Source organism: Nipponia nippon, unplaced genomic scaffold, assembly GCF_047370975.1.
Source record: "Nipponia nippon isolate SJK-2023a ecotype South Korea unplaced genomic scaffold, ASM4737097v1 scaffold_1, whole genome shotgun sequence".
Classification (NCBI taxonomy): Eukaryota; Metazoa; Chordata; class Aves; order Pelecaniformes; family Threskiornithidae; genus Nipponia; species Nipponia nippon.
The window spans coordinates 118,664,642-118,682,800 of NW_028262290.1; the positions used below are offsets into that span (position 1 = coordinate 118,664,642).

The 18,159-nt window shown below is 43.2% G+C and overlaps 1 protein-coding gene across 6 annotated transcripts in view; it reads right to left on the reverse strand.

The window, feature by feature from the left end:
• ZDHHC3 (zDHHC palmitoyltransferase 3) overlaps positions 1 to 18,159 on the reverse strand; it is a 36,196-nt gene that overhangs the window by 16,218 nt on the left and 1,819 nt on the right. For 2 of the 6 annotated variants that reach the window (XR_015707298.1, XM_087769129.1), the window contains exons 1-3: positions 17,879 to 18,109; positions 5,814 to 6,143; positions 3,049 to 3,173 (exon numbers count right to left, since the gene is read on the reverse strand). Coding sequence is in view for 5 of the 6 variants with exons in the window: in XM_087769129.1 (XP_087625255.1) it covers positions 3,049 to 3,173; positions 5,814 to 6,119 (431 nt within the window). In the remaining variant the exon portion in view is untranslated. Of the gene's footprint in view, positions 1 to 3,048; positions 3,174 to 5,813; positions 6,144 to 17,675; positions 17,805 to 17,878; positions 18,112 to 18,159 lie in introns of those variants that run through there. The other 4 variants (XM_087769156.1, XM_087769138.1, XM_087769166.1 and 1 more) reach the window with 4 other exon arrangements.

The window sequence follows — 18,159 nt, forward strand, 5'->3', positions numbered from 1 at the left end:
ATTAGCATAATATTCACATCGGTGGTTCTGCTAAAATGTGGTTTGACCAATACATTCAGGCAGATGGAAAAATGCTGTGATTTCATTTAGTTTTAACCTCTTTGGTCTGTGAAAATGTCCACAGATAAAAAACAAACCAAACCCAGAAAGAGATGAAAAGCAGTAATGAACAAAGATATTTTTCAGAGTTGCTAATAACAGACTGAAGTTTATTTACTAACATTAGCTGGCAGCAGGAACTTGCAAAAAAGAAAATTAAATAAAGCATTAGAAAAGATTCTTGACATCAAGGTAAGCCACATACTAGCATAAAACAGCTGTGGCAGTCAGTCAGGAAGACAGTACCACAATACAACATCTAATTTTACCTTGAATGTAAAGCACTTCACAAACCCAGCCTAATAAAATAAAAATTCAAATTCTTGCCAGCATGCACATTGTGGCTAGAAGTCAAATAATTAAAAGATTATTACTTTGTCTGAACATCATTCTCTTGCTCAGCCAGTAACTGCTTCAACTCACATAATAAAGGAAGTCTTTTTCTCTGCCGCTTTCTCATATGATAGGAGACGAAAGGCAGTCTCCTGATACCACATTGCACAAACAAGCACAGAAATCAAATATGAAAAAACACAAAACCCCAAAACAAACAAACAATAGACCCAGAAAGGAAACAGCCATTCCAGAACAATTCTGGCAGCGCTGAAACAGAAAGGATTGAGGGCTCTGCTAATTTTATTTTTCTTCTTGTAACAAAAAAAAAATATTTTGACCTTAATATCAACAATAAACTTCAGCACCCAAGTGCTTAAGGGAAACTCAAACAAAAACATAGATACATTCTTATGAGCATGTATGAATAAAGAATATTTCTCCGTCAGAACAGCCTTGCGCTCACTTTACATGGTGGGAGGGGGTAATCCCCAAGGATACATGCCATGCCTGAAAAATAAATGAGTTGCTATAGCCCTGACCCTAAAAGAAAGGTTGGTTGGGCAGGCCCCAGCCTCTCAGCACGGGGTCAGATGAAGAGCTGCTTCTCCTCAGGCAGGCATGGGTACCCTATTACCTGCCAGCCCCAGGTGCAGTGGACAACGGGAAAAGCCTCGTTTTGCTAGAATAAGCAGCTTGAAATGATTTTTGAGCTATGTGGGAACTAACATCAGCTGGCACAGTAAAAACAATTTATCTACCAGATAACATCATACTTCATAAGACAAGTATCAATTACCAGTTTAAAAAAAAAAGGCGGGCGGGGGGGGGGGGGAAGGAAGGCAGGGCAGGTGTTGTAAAGCAGGAGGATGTCTCCGGGTGGCCTAATTTACTTTGTGCAGACGCGCACACGCTTCCCTTGGGCTCTGAAACAGGTAAGCACCCAAGCAACCTCTTTGATTGCTCCTAGGTCCTAGTTCCCCAGAGGGACAAGGTGAAGCAGCCAAGCCAAAGACAACCTCCGTGAAGGAGGCAGAAAAGGCTGAGAAGAGAGTTTTTATTCCATGCATACATACCAAAAGCAGTTAGATGAGAGGCAGAACATGAAACTAGCTGGTGGAAAAGGAAACTCAGGAACTAAGACTGAAAACTACAAGCAGCAGGGATTGCCCATACTCAGACATGCTCTCCCTGCTCAACCATCCAAGTTTCCAAATGCTGGAAGGAGCAGCTTGCTGGGCGTGGGGGACTCACAAAATAGCATGTGAATCAAAAAGCACTCTGGTTCCTCAAGGCATACAGCTGGCAGTACCTCCTGCTGATGCATACGCACAACCTTGATGTGTAGAAGCCCAATAAATCCCCCTACCCCACAAAAAAATGTTTGGCTGAAGATTCTCAACAGCATCAGTTCTGAGTGGATCAGTTTCTCAAATCTTAAAGTCTATAAAATTATCTTAAAGCATCGAAATAAGGATCATGGAGATGAGGTCTTATGTTTAGCTGAAGTGTCTTTTTCATTTACCTACACTGTGAGTCATCAGCAAGACAGACAGCATTACAGATGCAAAGTTTCATTCATAATTGAAGAAGTGTCAGAGGGGGTTTTACAGCAGCATTAATAAGTGATAGGCACGATCACATTGCTCCTGCTGAATAACCAACTCCTGATTTTGACTAAAATGAAAGACCAACAAAAAAGAAAAAGATTTGCAAACTAAAGGTCTGAAAAGAAATATGAAAAATGCCAACAGCTGAACAAGTTTGTTCAGCTCAGTACCACATATTCCCCTCCCCACAAGACCCCTGCATGAATCAGCAGTAACCATGATATGAGTTCTCTCGGTATGTATTGAGTTTTGAGTAAGTAAGGAAGGGACACCAGTGCAAACTCATTAACTACTTACTGGAAAGCAGGTTCACTTGTTTTAAAAGCAGAAGAAAATTTTAGGAAGTAGTTATTTTTTTGCTCACTGCCTTCAGTACTAAAAAGCTCGCTACCAGTTACTTTCTTCAGGGAAGTTTATCCCACCAGAAAAAGAAAGGACATCACAGATCAGTAGGCATACTGATCTATCAACAAAGCACAAAACAAAGTCATAGTACTCAAAGAAAATGTGGAAGTCGGAACTCTTAAAAAACATATACAGTTTACCTGAACTTTATTTTTAACTTAAATATCACTTCTAAATAGAATCTACAAACAAATGGGTTTGTGAATAAAAACAAAAATAGAAAGGACACTGACCTTTTGGGAGACATTACATTTCATGGATTTCTATGCATTTTGGTATATAATGTCTCTTTTTAAGTCACATTTACATGAAAATTTATGGAATGTCAATTACAGGTCTGGTGCCAAGGCAGCATTCATTTGAAGTGTTTCTCACTTTGCAAGAAGAGGCCCCAGCCTGCTATAGATGAAAACTAGTCAGAAAAGTCCTGGGATTTTTTAAGAGAAGCCTGAACGCATCTTGCGCTATTAGCAACAGAATTTGTATGCTAATCTCTCAATTTAACCACTCAAGTCTCAGATTCCAATAACAATTTGAATCAAGGCACACTGGATAATTCTTGAGGTCTTGATAAAAGAGCAATCCTCAGAAAAAACTTTACCTGCAGTGATGTGCTCTGTCAGGTTTGATGCTACAACACTTTGGGCACTTGTAAACTACTTGTCCTGGCTTTAGCTGTAAACTCTCAATGAACTCCTTTGTGGCATTACCTTTGGGTACAGCACCCTGTAGGGAAAAAAAAAACAAAAACACAAAACAACAGAACAAACCAGAACATTAACCTGTGGACATTACAAGTGCTAAGAACAATAGGAGGACTTAAAAATATGGGAGGGCAGGGAAGAGAAAGAAATAAAAACTTCCCTAAGATCAACAGAGTTGCAGGAAAAACAAGAAGATTCAGAAAAAAATTAAAATGAGGTCCCAATATATGGAACCACATATTTAAACATCATTTGGGTGGGTTTTGGTTTTTTAAACATCAGTAAATCCTCACTTAAGCAATTAGTCTTTTGTAATCCTATAGTAACCTTAAAATATTTAAGAATCCTCATCCCTCTCTTCACATCTATCAACAAATTTATCATGCCAGTGTTTCATATCATAAACTAGAAACCGCAGATGGTTTATTCTAGTAGAAGCAGGTACTTCTGAAGTATTGTGTACATTAAGAGTTGCTGGTAAACACCTCATGTATTTATAGTTATGCTTCCATTGTGTATTTGTTATTTAAATTAGGCTTAACATTCAAACAGTGAACACTAAGAATCCTCCCACCTGAATAAGACTAGGCAAAACACTCTTAGCTGTGCAATTTCCACTTCAAAATATCTGTCTTTAAACAGGTAATGTATTGCTGTTGCAGAAGCCTCAGTTCAAGCATTTCCAGCCTTTCTAGGGCTCCAAAAAAAAATTAATTATGAGATGTGCTGTATGAAATTGGTGCTGGTACACTGGCACAAATACACCTCTGTGGATGTAAGGCTTTTATACTGAAATAAAAACAGGGATGTAATATTTTAACAGATTTCTGATGGAACAGTCTCTTTTTGACACATCTATACAACCTCGCAACAGCAATAAACAGGAACAACACACATCAATGAGAGAACTGCACGTTAAACCAGTACTATATGGCTTTCTTGAGCAGTTTTTCCACAGAAACCTCCCAACAGCCTGACCAATTTAAAAATTACCAAGACCAATTTCCACAAAATGCTACAACTCATGTTCTCTCTCTTTAGTACGCAGCAGAGCTCAAAACCTTAGTAATGTTTTTAGCAAGAACCTACAGGAAGCAGTTCCTGAAAAGCATGACACATGCTACCAGTTCTGAAGAATTCAGGTGTTTATTTATAATAATAATTCTATTTGTTTGCCTCAGCGGTGCTTTCTGTTTCATTCTGATCCTAGATGTGCCCCTGGCTCTCCATGCCCCAGCAGCTTCCTTCATCCCTCACTCACACTGTTTGCCAGATGTTGCTGCATCCCCTCACTTTATCTTCCCTCCTCCATTTTGTTTAGCCGATTTCCTCATAACAAAATAAAACAAAATCCCACTGGCTCCCACCATCCACACACTAGGAATTAACATATCTTTTTCCAATGACTCTGCATAGAGATTCTATCTGCTTCTCCAACACTGCTTGCCCAGCCTGCTTCAGAATACAGCTTTTGTTTCAGAAAAGTTCCTGCTAACTTTGCAAAATGATTCCAGCGATCTCAAGGTCCCTAGGCATTAAAGCCACACAACATACAATAATTAACAACAAGAACCCCTACGATATAAACTATATAACAAATTGCTGCAGCCTTCTATTCCCAAGTCCAACGACCAGAAGTTTCAGAGCCTCAGCTACTGCTTACAGTTCTGCCCGGCAGCAGTAGCGTGCAATCCATCAGTCTTTACCATGAACTGTGAAATTACCCCAAATCAAGCCATTTCTGCAGTGCTGTGGCTTCTGGGAGAGCTGGAAACTAAGAAACAAAGATTACACTGAAGTTTTAATGGCACCTAACAAGGTTTCAAGTAGGAAATGACATTTGGAAGGAATACTTAGAGTATCAGAGGCACACCGCCATTCCCAACAGCAACACGAACACTCAGTAGGAAGGGGCCGAGAGGAGTCTAAGCTCATTTTTCCTTCCACTGACTAGTGGAGATGGGGTTTGGAACTGAAACTGTCCAGAGGTTACTACGCAAAATAAACCATCACAGGCCACTCAGAATAAGCATCACGGTACTAAACTGTATCTTCTCACTAGCTGAAACACAAGAATGCTTTATGAGAGATCTGATCTGCTGCTATGTCCTACAGAGACATACAAGGGGGTCTTACAACTCTGATGCTTCCCGCCTGCCTAAGAACTGTCAGCTCTTAGCATGCTCCCACGGTATTTATTTCAGCATGGTTCTATAAACTCAGCTAAATCACTCATATGAGACATGGTAACATGGCTTTTCAAAACAACGCACGTTCCGCTCTATTCTGCTGAAGCAATACTTGCCAAGGCAGACTACCAAAACCAGCTTTTCCAGCTTTCCTGTTTGTCAAGACACAACAAGCTACAAACACGAGATCTGCCACTGGGGAGAAAACAGCATCAGAGAGAAACACTCCCCTTCCCAGTGCAAAAAGAGGAGCTGCTCACACAGTGGGAATCGAAAGCTGGGTCCTTGACTTTGCATCTGACTTGAGTGGGATGAGAAATTAGCATACCACATCAGCAGCCTCTCTCAGCAGCCTGACACACAAAAGTTATTTAAATCTGCCACTCATTCCGCAACTGAGTTACCCAACATCTAGCAGACAAGAAAAACACCGCCTGCTTCTTTCCGAGACATACAGAGAGAGATATACTTACTGGATCTGTCAGCATAGCACGAAAATGTGAAGCCAAAGCGAGGAAAGCCAAGGTGTTGAACAGTGTGCCATTGATGACACTATAAACATAATCTCTCGATGGAACTAGCATGACAAGAAGGACTACAAAGTCGGCATAGAACACCAGCATCCAGGTAACGACAGCACATGCAATACCACAGCCATCTCGAATAAACCACATTGTTCCCAGGGAAGCGCGGCTAGGAGGTGGAACACACTTTTCTGGCTGGAGGTATTCAGGTTTCCTTTCAATATCTCTGAAGCGGTGGACTGGAGTAATCATCATAGGCTATTATGTCCATACTTGCATCTGAAAGAGAGTCAGAAACAGCGTTCACTGCTTTGCAAGACAGGTAGACCTCCGTTTGCATAATGGCATGGGGATGACGTGGGAAATTCCAAATTGCAGAAAGTGAGTTGAAAAAGCAAAAAAGGTCAATAAATCAAACACGAAATAATGGATTTGGAAACCAGACTCTTGTGCTTATCAGAACACTCCTTGCTCAGAAGACTCTCTAAATGCTTTTAAGACTTACTTAATTACACATTAAATCCACTGGTGTGCCACCTCCACTCCCCACAGAGGAAAGGCAACAAGTGTTTTAATGAAGAGAACAGTGATCAGGTCGGTACTAAGAGGAGCTGCCACAGCAGGAACCGAAGCAAGAACTGGACACTGTCGTGCGAGGAAAAAAGTAAAGACCTGCCACAGCTGGCAGGGTCCCTTTTTGCTGCATCAGACCTGGGGAAGGGAAGAGTCTCTCCTACACATACTGGGAAGCTGAGCAAGTGGAAGAGGTTTCCTTTCTTCTTATCCATTGACTCACAGCTTTGGGGTAAAACTGCAAAAACAAACCACTGTGAAGTTATAGTGGCAGGAACTGCTGAAGAAGCAGACCAAGCAAAGACCTTGATAGGCATTTCTAGTCTTGCCTGTAGGATGCTCTTCCCGAACAACAGCTGTCTCCCACTCTCACCTCCTCCTCCTTTGGCTTTACATACCTCTTAAGTCTTCTACTTTGCCATGCTTCTCCCACCACCTTTGCTCCATCCCTCAATGGCATTCATTTTACCTCCCCTTCAGCATCCCTAGCCAAGTCCACTCCACCGCAATAAGGGCACTAGCATGACACTTGCTGCTGCTGCCCTGTCCTCTCGGTCTCTGCAGGCACCTTGACCATCCAGAAGGTAAGGTCCACCTTGGAGCCAGAAACTGTACTACTCCAGGTATGCACGGCGCTTATTGTAGTCCCAATGTAACTCTCACCAAACGTAGGCATTTGAGAAAACAAAAAAGGTGCTCATAAGACTTTGGCAGGGGATCAATCAATCTGGACTGTGAACATACACTACTCAATGTTAGAGCACACCTGGAATGCTACACTTTGAAAGCAGCTCTTTATACACCCAGCAACTTCTTCCAAAGATACTTCTTAACAGAGTATTTGCACAACACTATAAATGTTCAAAAACGCTACAACTTCTACATAAAGACCCACCTTCTACAAAAATGGATACAATAATTTTACTACCAAATACACTGAATTGCATATACCTGAACAGAAGGGTTCAACCTCCTCGTATTTCAACATGTAAGGATTATTCTCACTGCTTAGCAAAAAAAGAGAGTGCATTTTTCCATTTTAATTTAGAGAAAGGGAAACAATGTTAATCATTAATTATGTTTTCTGCCAAAGAAGTTCATACTGAAGCTATTTTTGAGTTTAATTGTTAAAAAAGTGACACTTGCCCAGACAAAATGGATAAATTTTACAGAAAAGACAGTGAGAGGATTGCAAAAGTACCTAGGACCTTAAACTTCTCTCAAAACTGTTACGGTGAAGTTCTGTCAAGTACAAGGGGAAAGCTCTATTTTGCATAACACCGACCTAAATGGAGACACTATTGCCCCTACCTAGACAGGAAAGGAGATGGTAACTTGCTTTCTCGTTGTTATTTCAAGAGGACCAAATTCATAAAGGAGAATTAGTCTTTCACAGCCAAAGGTTAAGGTTATTAATGAGCAGGATGATTAATTACATCCAAACACAGAAGTCATGAGCTTGTGCATGTTAGTACAAGTGACATGGAAGAGAGGTGAGTGGAACTTCTACTGCCATGGTGAGAGGCAAAAGACAGGAGCGCAAAGTTTCTAGGTGCACAGAAGTGGATGAACCAGACCACTTACAATATTTGCTTTCTAACAGAACTGGTATAAATAAACTAGGAGAATTAGGTATTTTCTTATAGATCTGCTCTGAGCATTTAGCATGCTGCTAAGTGAGAGAGTTAAAGATGTTTTATGAATCTGAAGAAAGTCACATGGATTAATGTTAAAGCATATCAATCTTATATTTATACATACATCATGCAGAACAGAAAAATCAAGATAAAAATGAGCACTTGTGGATCTCATTTACTTTGGCGAGGAAAAAAAAAAACCACAACTCTCCTCCTCATTCACAAAATTCACATACCACACTGTAATTACTTTGTATTTTAACCACAGCTATGATTTAGCCTCATGACTCTTGATACTTACAGAGACAAGCTATGTAGTTTTCAGAAAGAGTGATTACCCAAACAATCTGGTGGTCTAAGTTCAGATAAATCTATACCTACTAGTAAATCCATACCTTTTCCCCCATTTTTCACAATTTCTATAAGGATGCTTATGTATTCATACATTCATACAGACTTGACAAGTATTTTAAAGACTCAATCCCTCCCCAAGGAAACAGGTAAACCTTCACTGCATTATTTAATAATCTTATTAACATTGTTATGCTGGTTTGCCAGCTCAAAATAAAGCTGACATAATTAAAGACTCATGCCTGCAACAATGTTGACAGTAACATCATATTGCATTAAAAAAAAGAAAGAAATCAGTAATTTAGGTGTTTGATTTTCATACGAAAGTCTTAGACTTGACACATCAGGTGCAGTAACAAGCTGGGATAGTCCTGAACGCAGACTTTCAGGATTTTTTGCCTAGACTCTGAGCCTTCTTTTCTCCTCCCTGAGGTTTTGTTTCCCAAAGCAAAGGAATGAAATGGTCACAGGAAAAGCAAGTTCCTGTTTAACAGAGGAATTAGTTTGACAAGTCACCTTAAGGTCAGTATTAGTAGAGACTGACTGAAAGCTAGACAAATACATAGTGATTAAAACTGTGGGTTTAGCCCCGCACAGCACGCTTCAGCAGTCAAATAAAAATTCATCTCTCTTGCAAATGCAGGAAGTGGTTTCACTCCAGTAAGAGTTCTACAGCTCTCTCTCAGAAACATCACTGAGCTAAACTGGAAAAAAGAAAAAAAATAAAAAAGCTATTGCTGTGGAGCTGTCTAAGGAGAAACTGAAAGAAGCCTTGAGGGACCTCAGTCTGAAAGTCTGGGGAGTCTTTTCTGCAGTGCAGTAAGGAAGCGGTTAAGAGGCTCAGGCCTCCAACTCTTGACTTGTGGCTGGAAGACAAATTTGTGATTTCATGCTTGCTTTAGAAGCATCATCAGGCGAGAAAATGAAAAATCAGTAATCAGTACATAAACACCACTCATTATTTGAGAAATACATATGTGTTTTAGTGTACATTAACTTAGAGTAAAGTTAGAGGAGCTTTGAGTCTCAGCTTCTCTTCTACATGAAGTTTGTTTTTTCTTTTTTTAATTCCTTGTTCTTACATACACAAACATCTGCTTTTGTTTATATTGTCCAACCTGGTATTTTCACATAAACAATATCCCAAAAAAAAGATTGTAGGGGGGATGCAGCAGTAACTCACCCTAACTGGCCTGCCCTTGAATCATGCTGCATATGAACTTAATTTATAATGCACAGATGGAATATGTCAGTCCCTCCTGCTCTGGAGAAAACAATATGTAAAAAATGAAGGCAAAGGTCTTAAGGACTTAATCACGGTGTCAGGCTACAAGAGAGGCCACTAGGTAAGTGTGAGACACAATGACAACACACACATCAATTTAGCTTAACGACATGTCAGAGCAAAGACCTTTTCTTTTTTATCTGGAAGGCGTTTGGCTTTACAGGAATAATCAAAAACCCCATGTAATGTACACATTAGAAATGTAAATAAAACAAATTAAAACCCACTTCCTGCTACAATGAACACTTAAAATATGCTATCACACCCTATATAAATGAAGTAACTGTCTTTTGACCTGCCATAAACCATGTCAAAAATCTACTTTTTTAATGGCCTGTGACCACCAAAGAATGCGTTAAAAATGAACTAACAAATGCTGTGGTCCTTCACCCAATGTGTACCTGAAAGCCACCTGAGGTTCTGATGTTATAAAACTTACACCAAGCTTAATGCCATCATCATCGTCACCCAGCTGATTTTCATTTAATTACTCATGCTAGTGAAGTCAAGCATATGGGTATGACTTGCAAAACCACAGTATTACTACGTACATTGCAACCATTTCCTCTATTTGAAGCCCATTAACATTAAACTTTGGGAGGAGGTTACATTTTGTCATATGAACCAAATGAATTTCAAGTTCTGCCAATTACATGAAAACAATTCTGAAGGGGGAAAAAAAACAAGAAAAAAAAGAATGAGACCAGGGCAGATCACGTGCATTTTTTGAGGTTTTCAGTTTGGGTTTTCATACACTTTAAAGAGATACTTCAGAACAGCTTTTATGACACACACAGAACCAGAGTCCATTGACGGTATTTTGAGAGCAGACAAACAACACTAAAGTTAATTTTTATCATCATCAAAAGGAAGCAAACATATGTAACCAGTCATGTTATATTCGCGACAGCTAAACTAGGCAATCTAGAGCCACAGGACAGGACGCCCCTTTAAATAAAACAAACAAACCCCAGACAGATAGATCGAAACTGCAAGAGAGTTCATTTTGAAGTTTATTTCATTTTTTCTGCACATAAAACTGCATTGATTAAAACACTCCATATTTAATCTTCCATTGCACCAGAAATGAGAGGAAGTGTGTTTCCTAACTAACAGGACATTTACCTATGCTACTCCTGCGACACTTCCATACAGCCCAAATCTAACAACAAGCCTGTCAAAACTTGCCAAAGCAAGCTCTAGCAGGGATCATAAGGAAATATCAGTATTCATATATTTTTTTCCTAATGGCTTCTGCAAGGCCTAAAAAGCTTTACCTGATCAGCAGGAGTGGAAGAAAACAGCCCAGCTATGCTGAGAATTTTTGGCAGTCTCCTGCAGATTCATCCAGATACCCATCAGCATGGCAGTTTCCAACCCCTGGTTTACAAAACCTTGGAAGGCCAATGGGACATTTCTAACAGGTCTGTGAAAGGCAGCTAAAAAAAGCAAGCCTATTATTAGCAGGCTTAAATTTGCTATAGAGAGCTGTACTTCCATTGGAATATTTTTGGGACTCCGCACATGGTTAAAAAACAAACAAACCCAACCCCAATCAGGTCAAAAACTACTCCTCTCGGGTTAAAATGGCAAAAGCAACAGGGAAGGATCAGGCCCGGGGCTTAACACTGCACTGACAGGACACCCGATGACTCAGATCAAAATGCCACAGGGCAAAGTCGGTACTGCTAGCCCTACTCCAGCCACCCCAAGAGCCGGGTAACAGCGTTATGCCTACTGCAGATAATTTTTCATTTTTCTTCTGGAAATTCAGGCCACATTAAGGAGTACAGCTTCAGCCTAAGTACTACATTACCAGCTACACATTTGCTGTTAGCAAGAGGCTGACAAACATCTCGGATTCCCTTGAACCCTTTGGCTACTGAAGTAATGTGATTTCAACAGTTTCAGTTCCCCCACTGAAGAAAAATGGCATAGGGAAATCAGAATGTGAATTATATTAAATCCATTAAAATAATGTTAAAATGTTACGAAGCTTAAAACAAACTTGTGTTTTCTGAGGCTAAATGCACAGGCTTGGATTATCTGCCTTAGAAAGGGGGAAAGAGAGCACACAAAACCAGACAGTAACCCAGTTATAACATTTTTCTATACATGAAGGGAGTAAGTGGCTATATTACAATGCTGCTTTATAGTCACACTTTAGAAAACGGTTTACATCATTAACAATTTTGATGAATCATAATTTATTTTTTTATTTTTAATTTATTTATTATTTTGATGAGGCCACGCGTGAACAAGACCTTAGTAAAAACAGATCACACTAAAATCACACTTTTATTATTTTTATTAGAAGCATCTTATTAGAGGGGAAGATTTAATTGAAGTCGTGCATTTCTGAAGAATACATTTGAACAGGGGTATGAATACGTAGCAGGAACTTCTCCCTTAGGAGAGAGGGGAGAGGTGGAAATTACCACAAAGACACCCGTCAGATCTAGAAACTCCAGCCTGAGGGCCTGGATTGGGCTGAGACTGACGGGCTCAAAAGAGACACAGCCACATAAGGCACAAAACCTGCAGTTCTCTGCTCATTTACATCAGTGCAAACAAGAAGCAACTTCAACAGTGCCAGAGGAATTCCATTAGTAGAACTGTAAGGAAAATATGGCCATGTTTTCTCAATTAAAAACATAGTTTTTTTCCTATCCTAATGTTTATGGTACGCAATCTCTCAGGACAGATGGTAACAGCTTCCTGGTTAATGTCTACATCATTTCTGTTTAACTAATGGATATGTATTGTATAAATAAATGATTGATAATGCAATAAAGACTGACCTAAGAGTTTTAGTTATCTGGGAAGTGATGGCACTCCCACCTACAAGGCCTGTCAGCTGCTAGCCTGAGCAAAGGAGAGGAGACACAGACAATGTAGTGACGGTCCAAGGTGCGTGAACACTGGACCACTATGGATGAGTGGCAAAACTGGGGCAACACCTCGGAACAGGACACAAGTCACAAGGGCTGTAGAGACTAAGGTCAAACTTGGACCTGACTTGGTCTGATCACAAAGTCAGTGATCTTAATAAGCTTTTGATCAGAGATGGAAGGTACTTTATAAAACTGTCATTAATTATGAACTGTTACAAAATAACTTACGAAAACTTTTTACCTATCAGAGCTGCAAGGGCAACAGAGAAATTCTGTCACTTCAGTCTTACAGTTTCCCAATAGACTAAATACACACGAGCTACTTAACCTATATAAAAAGAGAAATATTAATCCTGAACATATAAATACAAAGCAGCTTTGTGGCATTGCCACCTATCTGGAGTAAGTATCGGAAGGAAAGAGCAACATTGCAGGAGGGACTGCACTGGGAAACTGAAAACAACAAATGGGGGTGTCATGCTTTCCCACAGCATCGCAGTTATCCTGAAGAGAGAGCCTTAGGAGAGACAAAACAGGAGAAGCTGTCCTGGTCTTCCAGACAGCTTTGCAATTTTGATGCTGACTCAGGACTTAAAACAGCAAGCCACTGGATTAAGGGAATTTGAATTCTCAATTTGCTCTATATCAACTTAAAAGAAAGAAAAAAGGGAAAGACGTAAATTAAAGGGGGACGGTTTGTCCATACAACTAGTATTATTTTTAGCATCGATTTTAAAAACTACACTGCTTTCATGGCATAAGGAACATATTTTCCAGAGAAGCAGAAAAGAGTTGCAGCTTTAAAGTTTTAATCATAATAAGAAGCTGGCAGAACCATCCTAGTCTAAAAAAAATATCCTGAATATTATCTTTCAAGGCAGAAAGAGCACCTTAGCTATCAGACACACCTTTTCACTCAGGTGGTCTAACCCAAGATTTGGTTCTCACCTGCCTCTGCTACAGCCCTCCCTTCACAAGCATTAACAAGTCACTCAGTCTCTATTTTATTCCCTCACTTGTAGTCCACACTTCTTCGCTACCCCATAGGGGTAGGGAAGATACAGGTAGGAAGGCTGTAAGGCATTTAGATTTGAAATCTAAATACTACACCTAAGCAGGTATCTAAAACAAATATAGGGCATAAATTAAAACAGCGCATTAATAAAACAGGGACAAAAAAATTATCACCTCTACCCTGAAAATGCGTGAAGTGAAAACGACAATTGTCACGATCCACCTCTGTGATGCTAAGAGCTAGCCTAGAAGAAATTTATGCTGCTACTTCAGAGAACTGGAAAAACCTGCAGGTTCAAAGTTGCTGTGTGTTAAAGCTTTTGAAATGTAGTAAAGAACTTCTCAGCTGGCAAACTAAGTATTTCCTGTTTTGCTCACTGTTGCATTAGCAGGCACAAGTGATCCCTGCCTGCATCAAAAATACAATTTCTGTGTGTAAGCATTAATTGTTATCCTTCGAAACAGTGAGAGTTGGAGACCAGACTGACTGCAATACATAGTATATTGCTTATCTATTCTACACTATATTGGACATCAGTGATTCAAGTAGTCATTGCAAAGAACAAAGATGTATATATCATTACTATCTCGCTTTATCACCTGCTATAGCCCTCTGATCTCTATATCTGTAGTATAGTACTACTGCCTTCCCACTAGGACTGTAAATGTTTGGTTTTGTTTGTTTTTTTTTTTTTTAAATAGCATCGTACTTCACACTACCTTTACTCGCTCTTATTGTTTCAACTTGAGCCCATTTGTTTTAACTTTTGCATGCTGCACCACATTTAAGATCGGTCACCCCCGTCAGTTCTGCATTATTGCAAAACTCACAGCTGAACTTCACAAACACGCCATCCACCACCAGGCTAGCAGCAAAAACATCAACAAGGGCCTTGCATTTCCTCCCATTCAACATTCCTCTCTTGTCCAAGGGTATTAACACTGAGTTTTCTGTGTCCTTGTTTTACTTGCTATTACAGCTCCTGGAACAGCAATTCCCAACATCTTTCTAGCCGAACCCTGCTGCTGTAGCCTTCCTTCTTATTTCCTTACTTTCCTACCCCTATCCTCTGCTTTTTTTTTTTTTTTCTTCCCCCTCCTTGCACTTCTACTCCTTCTCCTGTAACAGCACCAGTTCTGTATGGTCACCTTGTAACCTGGTGGGGTGAAGAGATGTGGGGCAATAAACCTCGATAAATCTCCCTCCAGTCTCCAGAAGCACTCCCAAGCACCCTCACCCTGGGGGCATAGCCAGAAGCCGGTGAAAGGAGTTAGCCTGCCAGTGCTCCTGGGGAGCACCTTGCACCTCACCAGCTGGGAGCTACTGCTGTATGAGGAGGCCTTTGGCACCCACAGCCTGCAGAGGCAAGCTGGCTCGCTCTTCTGGACTCCCTCTCAAAAGGACGATGTGTAAAGTGTTACTGGCAGACTTGCTGCACTGCAGTTCCAGTCAAGTTACAGGCTATCTTTTTTTTTCTTATTGCCTGCACAACCCAGGAAAATACGCAGCTCTGATTAGGAAAGCTTTAACTTCTCGTTTTCTCTAACGCAACCTTACGTTTCAGATTAGTTACATGCACAAGTCAAATACGATGTTCTGGGTACCATCATTCATCTCTCGTTTGCTTCAACGAGCTAAGCACAGGACAGGGAAAATAAAAACTGACAACAAGCTTTTCTATCTTGTCATATTTTACACTACCTGCTGTCTTCTCTCAGGAAGGCAGAAAAACTATATTCCAGAACACCGCCCTAAGAAAAAGGTCATGTCTACATTGCAGAGGGACCAGAGAAAACCATAAGCTCAGGCAACTAACATCTGCAGAGACTGGCTGAGCTACAGCCAAGCCATTTTCAGACTGACACCAGTGTCGGTGCCCACTACCTACCCCATAGTCTCCTCTACAGGAGAGATGTCCCATTATAGGTGTATGGGAAATGTCTGCACGAGCAAGCTTCGTGGCTGGATGAGCAAGTTTCTCTGAAATAACGCAACACGTGGGTTTAAGCTGCATTGACTACGCAACACTGCTAGCTCCGTTTGAGACGCACAGGAGCTCATCCATCAAGAAAAGTAAATTCACATTAGGTAAGAAAAAGAGATTCCCAAAGCTGAGCTAACATTGCCCACGTTACATGCATACTGTCAGACCCATCAGTTGTTCCCCTTTGCTGACACAAAGAAACTGCCCAGAAAAGACACATAACTACTTGGGCACAGCAGACCAGCATCTGCTGAGGAATTAAGCATTCATCTTCTTGCAATCTGCTCCCAATAGCTGCATTGAATTACATTTTGACATTTTTGTCTACTACTAAACAAGCAATTTCAAATAGAAATACACACCCTGTCTGTAAGTACAAGACTTAAAATTAAAACTAAGAAGGAAGCAGAAACATATGCAAAAATACCCAGGAGGTGTTAAATGCTGCAACAAATAATTTAGCTTTTAGGCAGACCTTACATTTGTCCTTTTATTAACCTATAACCGCACAGAGCTTCTGGTCACACCTTCTAAATCTCAACGAGCATTCAGTCAAACCCAACTTACTACCACAAGCAGCTCCCGTTGGTATGACAAATCCTATTGCGTCAGTGAGACAGCACTAAGAGCTATGCTGACAGAGTTGTGGTGTTTGAAGGACCAGATCTTTTTTGCACATGGGGCTACATTTTCAAAGACACATGAATTAACGTGTGGCTCCCCTTATAATGACTCTTATCACTGAAATGTCTGCAACACTACATAAAAGACTTATCTGTTGCTTTCACTAAATGAAAAAAAACATGGTACTTGCTAAAGCCTTGCTCGCTACACCACCAGGCATGGGAGGCAGTCACTCACCGCACCCCGCCACCCCCTTCTCTGCAATTCTGTTTTATCAGAACAACCATCCGACTTTGGGCTCCTTTCCTACAGATCTGACATCGCGCACCTTTGCTGTGTCGGGAGCCTGGCACACAATCTCTCTCTCACAGGCTGAAAAACACAGTTTATCTTTTCTGAATCAGGATCAAAGGAGAGAAAACTAAATGAACTCTGGTGTCCACCCAGCATCCCTCACTGGCACGCAGGCAGCGGGAGAGTGCATCGGAGACCAGTCTGCTGCCTCCTCCCCCGTGCCTATATTCTGTTGAAGACTTGTTTTCTAATGAGCCATCGTGAGTGCTCGCTCCTTCCTAAAAACTACTTTTCAGAAGTACTCCAGTAATACTTGGAGGCTGCTGCTCAAAGCCAGTCCAGATTCCTTCTATTAACGGGTAGCTCACCATCCCTTTCAACTAAACCCGGCACAGTACCGCGCCATGCTTTCAGCACAGATCACTCCCGATGCCGAAGCCGCAACTGCCCTACGGTCCGGTGGGAGAGCCGCAGCCCGACGCCGGCGGACCGCGGCCACCTCTGCAGCCGGAGGGTCCGCTCCGCTGTCCAGCCGCTCGCCGGCGGACACCTTTCATCGCCGCAACTCGTTAACGGATGACAGGACCCCGTTTCATCGCTGCAACCCGGGAACGCACCCCAGGACCCCGACGAAATGGCTGGAGGCTCCGATTTTTAAATTTCCTGCCGAGGGGACGTTACGCTGCTCTGCGCGGCCCCCGGAGCAGACCTAAATCACGTATTCAGCCCGGTATTACTTAACGTATACACGCAGTGTGTAAGGACCGGCGCTGGAGGCCGGCGGACCAGAGGGAGGCGAGGTGCGAGCGGGAGCCCACCTCCCGCTTCCGACCGGCGCCAACGGCTCCACCAGACGCCGCTGCGGGAGGCGACCCGTCGCCCTGCACGCCCAGCCCCTGCCCGGGGCGCCGGCGGATGGAAGAGGGGCACCGAGCGGCCCTCGAGCCGGCCGCACCGCAAAGGGGCCGGGCGGGGAGCGGGCGCCGGCCGCACCGGCAGGGCCGGAGCGGGGGGGGGCGGTTGGTGGCGCGGCGCAGGCGGCGGGCGCGGCCCCCGCCTCAGCCCCGCCGGCGGGGTGGCCTCGCCGCTCCCCTCAGGCGGGCGGCGGCGGCGGCCCCGCTCCCGCCCCCCGCGCTGTCAGTCGCACCACCTACCCCACAGGCCGCCGCCGCCGCCGCGGGTCCGGCGCCCGCCCCGCCGCCTCCACGCCGCGCGCGCGAGCGCACGCCGCCACGCAGCGCCCACGCAGCGCCGCGCCCCATCCGCCCCGCCGCACCGGGGAGCCCGCGGGCGGCAGCGGCACGGCCCCCCCCCCACCCCCCGTCTCCGGGCTCCCTCCCCCGCCGCCGCCCCTTACGCTGGCTCGGCGAGGAGGTGGGGCGGCCGCCGGCAGGAACCAGGAAGTGAGCGGCGGCGGGAGGCAGCGCGCGGCCCGGCCCGGCCCGGCCCGGCCCTGCCCTTCCCCGCCCCGCCGCCGGGCGCGGCACGGCACGACACGGCACGGCGCGGTGCGGGGGGCTCCCCGGCCCACGGGCGGGCACCGGCGCCGCGCCCGGCGGGGCTGGGCCCAGCCGCCGGGGTGCCGCAGGGCCCCGTGCGTGGCCAGGGCGCGCCTGTCACCGGCGCGCATTTACGTCT